The sequence below is a fragment of the Camelina sativa genome, chromosome 1, assembly GCF_000633955.1.
Source record: "Camelina sativa cultivar DH55 chromosome 1, Cs, whole genome shotgun sequence".
In the NCBI taxonomy this organism is placed as follows: Eukaryota; Viridiplantae; Streptophyta; class Magnoliopsida; order Brassicales; family Brassicaceae; genus Camelina; species Camelina sativa.
In genome coordinates, this window is record NC_025685.1 from 10186052 (window position 1) to 10196756 (window position 10705).

The window sequence follows — 10705 nt, forward strand, 5'->3', positions numbered from 1 at the left end:
ATATGGATCAAAGACGTAAAAGGCAAGTTCCAACGTCGTAGCGGGTGAAAGAGTAAATGCGATCAAACTCTTATATGTTTTAGATTAGATTAGAAAGTTAACATGTTGTTGTCTTTGGCTTCAAAGAGTGTAAATTATCTGCGTGATACATTTTACTCTTCTCTAAAGTCGTTTGAAAGTTGTATCATTTCCCTTTTATTACGAGAGCTGGGTTTTGAGTCACAGTCGTTATGAATAATAAGTTGGATTCTCAAAGCTTTGCCTATCTATAGCAACTTGTGATAATAAGGTTTAAACAGGGTTTTCTGATTTTTTTTTCCAATGAGATGATAAAATATCATCATCATCAATGCTAGCAAAAAGATTATTCAGTGGCCTCTAAACTGGATGGAAACACAAACTAACCAAACTCAAAACCAAAAGAAGAAATTAAACAAACGCGTTCTATGAGATCTGACCGCAGTGGGCGACCACCACAGGCTTGGAAGGCACGCAGTTAGGAGTTCCGACCTCTTTGGCAATGCTCTTGAGCACATCCAATCCTTCAACAACTTGGCCGAATACAACGGTCTCCATGCCGAGATGCCTGCCCTCCCTCATGCCGATCAAGAACAGAGATCCGCTGGAGCCTGGACCACGGCCCTCCATGGAAATGAAACCTGGACCGGTATGTTGCCTTATGAAGTTCTCATCCTCGAAAAATCTATTGCCATAGATTGATTCTCCTCCGGATCCGTCACCATCAGTAATATCTCCTCCACAGAACATGTGATCATTGATTCTCCTCCGGATCCGTCGCCATAGATTGATTGATCCCTTGTAGTGGAGTGGCTTACCAAACTTACCCATTCCTTTCTCTCCCGTACAAAGGGCCCTAAAGTTCTCCGCCGTACGCGGGGTGGTGTCGGCAAAGAGCTCCATCACGATCCGACCAGCCGGTTTGCCGCCCACGGTCATATCAAAAAACACTCTAGGGTTAGCCGTTTTCAAAGATGGATGAGGGAACTTACTAGTGGTTTCTGCTTTGATACACTCATCCTTTACTTGTTCAACCCCACCAGCCGGAGGATGAACATGCGCTCCATTAACGTTTTCTCCTCCACCAGCGGGTGGTACGAGTGCGCCTACAGGCTTAACGCTTATTGTAAAACGAACATTAGCCGGAACGTTAATTGTTCATTGGCTTCATTACTAAAGCGAAAACTTATCTCCATTTTGGGAGATGGATCGGAGATATTAATTATTAGGGTTTATGGGAGGTATTTTGTACACATACCCAAGCAAAGAATATCTACAGGGTTTATAATACTAAAACCGTTTAGATTTTGTGCTATATATAATGGATAATAATATCTCTACTAATATATAAATGATCATATCTAACCATATCTTATTATGAAAGTTGAATCATACACTTTCAATAATATACTAAATTATTAGGTAAATATTTTTAAAATATCCTAGATTGCTTGTATTTTTTTTTTTTAGCTAACAATGATTATGAATCAATTTTCAAATCAAATCACGTTAAAATAGTTGTTTAAAAACTCAAACGAGAATCAAACACAATTTTGATTTCTTTTTCTCTAGTCATTTGATTTGGTGGGATCGGGACTACGAATCAGCGAATCAGTTAATAATTAGTAAAACTAACATATTCGTTTATCAGTTCAGTTGGTTTAAAAGCATCACCTCCTCCCGTTTTCGTGCTTAATTAGTAAAACAAACATAGCCGCTGAATTCATCATATATCAATATTTCACTATAGTAAAGTTTTAAGTTTAGTTTCTTTTAATGAATTTTTAAAATCGATTTGTATCATCTGTTAATTTAAATTCATTAAATACCTCAATCCAATAAGTGCAAGAGAATAATAATTAACGAATCGTATTAACCGTCAATTACTCCTATCCAAAATCTAAACTGCCACTGCATCGTTAAAATTCAAAAACAACAGTATATGACCCTTTTGAAACGGAGACATCTCTTGTCGCTTCGGACATAAATTACAGTCTGAACTCCATAACCGATCCTAGAGATTCACCAATGACGAAAGAAAAGAAAAAGGACAATGTCAAAGTAAGATGATCATATACATACTTATCACTCTCCTTTATGTGAATCCTCTGTTTCAATAATTTTGTTTTCAATTTTTTTCGCTATGTTGTGTAGTATATGGACGTCGAAATCAACATATCGATGCATTGCAACGAATGCGAGAGAAAAATCGCTAGAGTGATTTCCAAATTCAAAGGTACAAATCAAAGTAACGTTTCCTTTTACATAATCCATGTAATTTGCAATAGTTTTATAATGTTGAATGATCTGTGAATTCATAGGAGTTGAAACGTTTGTGACGGATATGAATAGTCACAAGGTTGTGGTCACGGGTAAGATTGATCCGAAGAAGTTGTTGAAGAAACTCAAGAAGAAGACAGGCAAAAGAGCGAAGATTGTAGTCAAGGAAGAGAAAGATGAAGAGTCTAGTAAAGACGCCGAGGATGAAAACGTTCTCGAGATTGATATGGAACTGATTGGTTTAGGGGATGAGTGGTACAATAATGATAGGGAGATGGAGAAATTTATGGTGTTTAGCGATGAAAACCCTAAAGCCATATGTTCTATTTCTTAGCACTACATAAAACATTCTTGAATGTGAATGACTTATTTAGGAGAAAGATTGAAAAACTAAGTGATCTTATCTTACTTTTTTTATGAAGTTTAAGTTAATAAGAACTTCAATGTTTACTTCTTCTAAGTTAATAAGTTTTGTTTTTGATATAGTTTCTTGGCAAAAAGAGCACTCTCATATAGCATTGAAGAGTATTTTGTGTGCCCCCTCTTGGAGATTTTATTACTCATAAAACAAGGCTTCTCTAGGTGTTCCCATTAAGTTAAGTGCGGTGGCTGCAATGTGAGACGCTGTGAGGCCAGCTTCCGCCAGTTGATCCATTGGTGAGCCGTGTTCGATATACCGGTCAGGTAGTACCATTGGTCTCCACTTTTGTCAAAATGAAAAAACATTTGAATTCAGAGACCAAAGCGATACAAATGAAAAACTAAGAATGTGTCAAAATGTAAACGTACCTTGAGCTTTCCGTCAAGAAGGCCGTCAAGTGCAAGAAACTGTACCACATGCGATCCAAATCCTCCAATCGAACCTTCTTCAACCGTGATCAAAACCTCGTGTGATTTAGCTAAGTTACGAATGAGAGCAACATCTAATGGCTTGCAAAATCTTGCATCCGCTACAGTTATTTTTAATCCTCGTTCGCCTAGCATAGAAGCAGCCTCTAAACAACTCTGAACGGCTGATCCATAGCCCAAAAGTGCAACCCTCTCGCCTTCCCTTAGTATCCTACCTTTTCCAATCTGAAATAAGAAAAAAACACAAAAACGTTAAAGCTTGAATGTTAAGTTTTGGATTCATAATTTTTTTTTGTTTGTTAGCAAGTATACCTGAAGAGGGACACCTTTGTTTCCAGGAGGAAGTGACACGCCAATTCCATTTCCTCTATGATATCGAAAGCAAGAAGGTCGGTCATCAATAGCTGCAGCCGTTGCAACCATGTTACAAAGCTCTGCTTCATCAGATGGAGCCATCACTATCATGCTTGGAAGACAAGCCATAAACGTCACATCAAATGCTCCACAATGTGTTGGACCATCTTCTCCCATAAGTCCTGCTCTATCTATTGCAAATCTCACAGGTAGTTTCTGTAGATCAACATCGTGTACAACCTACACAAACTAGATTCAGTTAAGCTACCGTAGCACAATAAACATGAACTCTCAGTTTTTGGATATGTTACTTTACTTGGTCATAAGCACGTTGCATGAAAGACGAGTAAATTGTACAAAAGGGCTTAAGCCCTTCGCAAGCAAGACCAGCAGAGAAAGTAACTGCATGTTGCTCTGCTATGCCAACATCGAAACACCTTGTAGGAAAGCGGCTCTCGAAGCGATTCAACATGGTGCCACCTCCCATGGCTGCATGAATGGCTACAACATCTTTGTCTGCCTCTGCTTCCGCAATCAAGGCCTCCACAAAACAGGAAGTGTAAGACTTAGTCTTAGCAATGTTTTTGAACTGTTTACCTGTTGCTGGATCAAATTTCAAAACTCCTGAAAACAAGAGGAAGAAATATGGATCAATCCAAGAATGCACAGTATAGTCAAGAAAACATGTTATTTATGTAACTGTTTTGTTTACCATGATACTTGTCATCAGCTCTCTCTGCGTAGGTATATCCACGACCTTTCTCAGTCACAACATGAATAAGAACTGGTCCTATGGTTTTTGTGCTCTTTACCTTTTCAAGAATGGAGACCAAATCATCTAGTTTGTGCCCATCAACTGGGCCAATATAATAGAAAACAAGTTCTTCAAACAGTGTTGAACTAGTCGTCCCACTAATCATGCCACGAGTATACTCGTCTACCTTTGAAGCTAGTTGGTGCATTGATCCCCCAATCTGCTTCTTCACTCCCTATAAAGAACACATATAAGACTTAATTTTGTGAATATAATAATTTCCACAAGCAAAAGAGTATATATTATTAATTTATTACTTGCCTTAGCAACTTCTCTCAATTCCTTGAGAGGACGATTAGACTGTAAGGTACTAAGAGCCCTGCTCAAAGCTCCAACTGGAGGAGTTGGTCCATCCAAATTAGCAGTAGGCAAAGAGACTTGCTTGTTGTCGTTGAGAACCACAATCATGTCGGATTCTAAGTAGCCAGCATTGTTCATTGCTTCATAAGCTTGTCCAGCTGTCATGGCACCATCGCCTATAACCACAACCACGTTGTTGTTCATCCCCTTTAAGTCCCTACCTACAGCCATCCCTAAATAACAATTTTCTTAGAAAGCTTCTAAAATAGGCATACTTAATTATCATTAGAAAAGTAAGTTTCCTTGTTGTCTTGTCTCACAAGGAAATAACAAGAAAGATCACCTAAGCCTGCAGATATTGTGGTCGAACTGTGCCCAGTGCCAAAGGAGTCATGCTCACTCTCTCTTCGATTGGTGTAGCCGGAGAGGCCATTGGTTTGTCTTAGTGTCTTCATCTTTACTCTTCTTCCCGTTAGAATCTTGTGAGGATAAGACTATCAAAAGACAAAAACAATTAAGTAAGAAAACTACTACGGTAGATAACGAAAAAAACACTTATGATTGCAACGAAATAACCAACCTGATGACCAACATCCCAAAGGATCTTATCTTGAGGAGTATTGAAGATATAATGAAGGGCCACAGTGAGCTCAACAACACCAAGATTCGAACCCAAGTGTCCTCCAGTTTTCGAAACATTGAAGATAACATCAGATCTCAACTCTTCTGAAAGAACTTTGAGTTCCTACATCCATTATCCAAATTCCAATTAGCACAAACACTTTTTCATCATTGCATCCTTAATTTGAGACAAAAAAAAACNCATCCCCTTTAAGTCCCTACCTACAGCCATCCCTAAATAACAATTTTCTTAGAAAGCTTCTAAAATAGGCATACTTAATTATCATTAGAAAAGTAAGTTTCCTTGTTGTCTTGTCTCACAAGGAAATAACAAGAAAGATCACCTAAGCCTGCAGATATTGTGGTCGAACTGTGCCCAGTGCCAAAGGAGTCATGCTCACTCTCTCTTCGATTGGTGTAGCCGGAGAGGCCATTGGTTTGTCTTAGTGTCTTCATCTTTACTCTTCTTCCCGTTAGAATCTTGTGAGGATAAGACTATCAAAAGACAAAAACAATTAAGTAAGAAAACTACTACGGTAGATAACGAAAAAAACACTTATGATTGCAACGAAATAACCAACCTGATGACCAACATCCCAAAGGATCTTATCTTGAGGAGTATTGAAGATATAATGAAGGGCCACAGTGAGCTCAACAACACCAAGATTCGAACCCAAGTGTCCTCCAGTTTTCGAAACATTGAAGATAACATCAGATCTCAACTCTTCTGAAAGAACTTTGAGTTCCTACATCCATTATCCAAATTCCAATTAGCACAAACACTTTTTCATCATTGCATCCTTAATTTGAGACAAAAAAAAACGTTCAAAGCTATACTTTGATGGACAGGTTTTTCATGTGCATTGGATGGTTGATTGTGTCCAGTAAAGGAGTTGGTGGTCTGTTTGAATAATATTCACCTTTCTCTGCAAGTGTTGCTCTTACTTTTAACTGAACAAGACCAAAACAAAACGGTTAAGTGTTCTGTTAGGATCTGAAACTTTTTCACAAACTAAACACGAACCAGATGTGGTATCTTTTTTTGCATCGTATGCAACGTATAAATAAGTAAAAGAACCCTCTTACAACGCAAGTGGTGTTTCTTGCAGAAGACACAGAAGTGGGTTTGCAATATTTAATGGAAGGGTTTTTATTTATGTAAGAAGGAAAGGTAAATACGGATAGAGCCATTCGAGAGAATTTGTTTTCAACACCCACAAGAAATAGCTAAAGGTGAAGTGATGATGATGTGATGATGATGTGTTGATATGACATCCCAACGTATTATATAGTGATAAGGTGTAAAGTTTACTAAAGAAAATTAAATCAACATACAGTAAATCCTCTATAAATGACCAAAAATCTAAATATAGTGATATTAATTTAATCTATAAAAATTTACTATTTTATAGTATAAATTAATCTAAAGACCTTTTTTATTATCAAATTTCAAAAAAAAAAATGTAATTAAGACAATTTTATCTAATTAAAATTAGTGTTTTGGACTTGATATTTGGATTTCCCGTTATTCAGGCTTCACGGTCGAAATTAATTTCACCTCTTATTCCCAAATAAGAGACTTTCGAATTTCCTATATGCATATAATATATCACCCAAACTATAAGAATAATATATTCATATCCAGATATATGGCTTATTAATAAGTGACAGTAAAATAATAAATAACACAGACCACACAAGTTAATCACAATTATGAATTTGGATACATGTACATTAAGGTCAAAGTTTTATTTTAGCCGTAAAGTAGTTAAGCACGGCTCTCTGGCGTCATCATCACATTGACACGATGTTTATACGATATCGGGATGAAAAAAATGTCAAAAACCGATAATTGATTTTGAAATTTGAGATAAAAAAAAATCATAAATTTTTAAGATATTACTTTAATCACAAAATCAACAGAGCAAGTATGATGTCTGCATTTGTTTGTGGTAGATGTCACTGGAATAACAGTCTTTTTGTTTCCTTTTCCTCAGGGGCTGAGGTATATAGCTCGGAATTACTATTGAATGAGATAGTTACTCAAAAGATGAGAGGTGGGTATTGTTATTTGACAAGATATTTTCATATTTGTGGAACAAAGTTTTGTCTCATCTCATTAGTGTAAGAATGCATTATTGATGTAAGAGAGATGTTCATTATAATTACGAAGAGGCAATCTTAATTATTGAAAGGACAAAAAGGTTCATTTGAAGACAATATTAAACAACAGGTACACAATTATTTAAAGGAACTAGTAAAGTTACTTGAGAACAACCGATGACCGAACGCTAATTCTTTACCCAAAAAGTTAGAATTAAAAATGTAGATGAAGGAAGGCTAATTAATAAAAAGTCATAAGTGGTAAACTAAGTAATCGAACATGAGGTTGTTAATTGGAACCATATATCATAATACCATTTTCACTTAGTCGACAACAGGTCACAAGCTCTGATAAGAAATTAAGAATTTTGTCATTATGTAACGTGCACTCACATATAGTTCTGTTTCTTTTTTCATTGCATTGCATAAATGTCTCAAATTCCTAGAGATTCATAAAGTGTCGCAATCATGCCAATTGCAAGTAAAATAAAAACATCCCTAGATCATCATCGATGTTCATTACGGGCCATTTCTTGTCAACTTGAGCTACTAAAATTCATTTGGCCCATAGCCGAGGACTAATCCACTTTTCATAATTACAAATTATGATTTTGTCATTTTGGCATTTGTCCTGATCACATTACCTTGATGCATATAGTATAAATTCTTGTAGTATCTAGAGCAAGACTCTAATATAAATGTAGCCATGACCTGCTTGAAATTTTATTATACGTAAGTGGGTTTGAGGTGTGGACTTAGAAACTTTTTTGCGTGTCTCACAGTCTCACTCATCCAATGATACAAAGAAGAAGTTCACATAAGAACCTTTTCCGGATAGTAACAAAAAGATAAGAAGAGGCTAGCGCTCCGCATTTAAACAACAACGGATAGTGATTTTTATTATAAAATTCACTCAAAATCCGAGTTCGACGGCCGGGATCATTCCACCAGAGGCTACAATCTGTTGCTCCAGCTGCGTAAATTCGATCATGAAAACCAAAATTGTATCAAATAAGTTTCAAATGCTGATCAACAAATATGATCTCTTGACTCCTTACCTTGAACAGTGTCTCTAATCTGTTCTTCACAAGATAGTACTCTTGCTTCACTTGTTGTAAACATCTATGACATCTGAATTTTTCATCAATTTAATTAATTTTCGTAATCAGATCTTAAAAACCAATAAATAAAGAATGGATTAACGAACATATTGATCAAACTCACGCTTCAACGTTTTGTTGCTCGCAGAAGTTGCGGAAGACAACGCAAGCATTCTTAACTCTCTGTGCTCCTATACTGTTTTGTTTGGCAACATCACACACTCAATAACTTAATACTTTACACATTTCAACATCAAGAAATTGTCATTATCATTGGATTAAAAATAAGATCTAAATTAGAAGTAGCCAATATAATTTTTGTTTTGGTTGTTACCTGGAGCTGCTACCTTTGAGTTGATGAACATGGGGATCAACTTTTTTGAAGTCTACAACTTGCTGACCTCTGCCAAAGCATATGAACAGTGAGAAACACACAAGTAATTTTAGATAAAAGATAGAATGTGTAGTGAAGATTACAGGGACAGTGAGAGATCATTGAGAATCCTGTCAGAGTCTTGGAAAAAGAGTGTGACAACTTGTGAAACAAAATCTGGATTGCTTTCATCTTGTAGTTGCTGCAGCTGCAAGAACTGGCTGTCCAAAATCCCCTTTTCAAAAACATAAGACTTTCCATAATCAGAAACTAATCTTACATAACCTAAACTAATGATTGTCTTACCAAACAAACTACATAAAACCTAATAATTCCTAACACCATTTCTTCCACCTTCAATGGTTGCAACAGGAAAAAAAAAAAAAAACTAAAAAAACGTTTTAAGATTTGTTTAAGTTTTAGTTTTATTTTCAGATTTGTTTCCCTTATAAAATGTGAAAAAAAAAAAAACTTACTTCCAAGAAGAGTGATTTGGTGTAATCTTGCAAACTCTTCTGCATCTGAACCAAATCCATCTTCTCTGTTTATTTTGATTTTGTTCTTTTTATTCCTCTGTTTCTTCTCTCTGCCAATAATGGAGGTAAGAAATTGTCCAACAATATACTCCTCAGTACTTAAAAGATGAGAACACAATCCTCCGAATCATTTTTTAAAACATTATAAAAACATTGAATATATTATAATTATTGTTTTGGTTTGGATGTGAGAAAGAATCCAAACAAACAAAAAAAAAGAGATCAACTTTTTTTTTTTTTTTTTAAAAGGGAAGTTGGTAGTGCTGTCAACTGTCTAACCATTGTTTTTGCGCTTTCTCCTCGTTTTTTTTGCAAATGTGATAAGGACACAAGAAGGGCATTTGATACTTCTTGATTTGTCTCTTTTTTTGTATTTTCTTTAATGTTTTTTCTTGTATCGAATTTTAAAAATACTGTGCATCTGATATATGAAAAGCATATAATAATATATGCATTGCTCGCATTCAATGTATCTTTCAAATTAGCATCTCTCTGGGGAAACTTTAATTTGATTTGATCCTCATTGTTTTTTGTCCAACTAGTATTTCTTTATTAAAATAATACATTGATTGGTTAGTTTATACAAAATCGAAAACGTAATGAGTTTATCAAAGTGAGTTGTGACTTTGAACTCCATATGCCGCTTAACACTTTTGTAATTTTGTCGACAGCCAACAAAAAATGCAATTTCGAACTTCTTGTTTGCCTACATCGTCCAATCATGTGGTGGAGCATTTCTTCAAAATAAGAGATACTATTTTTTTTTTTGCTATGATTTTTTGTTTTTTTCCCTATCATACCAATTATTTTTCATTAATTTGCCTGTTTTTGTAAAATTATCTTGCTTTCCTTGGGTTCCTTGTTAGAGTTTATAATATATGAAAACGTTAAACCGGAACATATGCCTTAGTTTGGTTAAGTGATGAAAGTAGTTTGCATATTGCTTGACCTTTTTTGCTTGATGTTAGGTTTAGCCTGATCACTCCGTCTATCCAAGGGTTTCCGGTTACCGCTAATGAATGTTGTTGGGGCTAGTGAAGTTGGTATTGGAGCTGCTGACGTCCTGTGGTGGTGCTGCTAACATTCATCATGTAAGTCGCAAGAAAATTATTTGCATTGTAGTCTTCAACCTCTTATAGCTAGTATTACCGTACATCTGGTGCATAGTAAGTAAGTGTACAATTGTATTTTCATTGACACTTAAAACACCTCAAGCCAAAATAAACAGTAGTAGTAATATATATATTTCTACACATTTGGGTTTTGAATAACACGACTCACATGATGAATGGGACATGTGACATACAAGAAGTACGATTTGTTTAACCAATGGCATGTAACGTAATACACTAAACTA

General features: G+C 35.7%; 4 protein-coding genes across 4 annotated transcripts; 1 reads left to right on the forward strand and 3 right to left on the reverse strand.

Annotated features, from left to right (window-relative positions):
- Window positions 445-2024, reverse strand: LOC104706165 (peptidyl-prolyl cis-trans isomerase-like). Its single transcript, XM_010422329.1, has 2 exons — window positions 2011-2024; window positions 445-1138 (listed from the first exon to the last, which is right to left on the reverse strand). The coding sequence occupies exons 1-2, from the start codon at window positions 2022-2024 to the stop codon at window positions 445-447; spliced, it is 708 nt and encodes a 235-aa protein (XP_010420631.1).
- On the forward strand, window positions 2047-2668 carry LOC104786544 (heavy metal-associated isoprenylated plant protein 3-like). Its single transcript, XM_010511979.2, has 3 exons — window positions 2047-2079; window positions 2173-2254; window positions 2340-2668. Exons 1-3 carry the CDS (start codon window positions 2047-2049, stop codon window positions 2630-2632), a joined length of 408 nt encoding a protein of 135 aa, XP_010510281.1. The 3' UTR covers window positions 2633-2668.
- Window positions 2736-6469, reverse strand: LOC104786524 (1-deoxy-D-xylulose-5-phosphate synthase, chloroplastic-like). Its single transcript, XM_010511952.2, has 10 exons — window positions 6323-6469; window positions 6074-6187; window positions 5818-5982; window positions 5581-5731; window positions 4577-4848; window positions 4214-4490; window positions 3818-4125; window positions 3460-3741; window positions 3088-3372; window positions 2736-3001 (listed from the first exon to the last, which is right to left on the reverse strand). The coding sequence occupies exons 1-10, from the start codon at window positions 6425-6427 to the stop codon at window positions 2855-2857; spliced, it is 2106 nt and encodes a 701-aa protein (XP_010510254.1). The 5' UTR covers window positions 6428-6469; the 3' UTR covers window positions 2736-2854.
- Window positions 8030-9490, reverse strand: LOC104786555 (histidine-containing phosphotransfer protein 1). The gene is made up of 6 exons (XM_010511987.2): window positions 9289-9490; window positions 8917-9047; window positions 8774-8842; window positions 8564-8635; window positions 8398-8470; window positions 8030-8312 (listed from the first exon to the last, which is right to left on the reverse strand). Exons 1-6 carry the CDS (start codon window positions 9346-9348, stop codon window positions 8253-8255), a joined length of 465 nt encoding a protein of 154 aa, XP_010510289.1. The 5' UTR covers window positions 9349-9490; the 3' UTR covers window positions 8030-8252.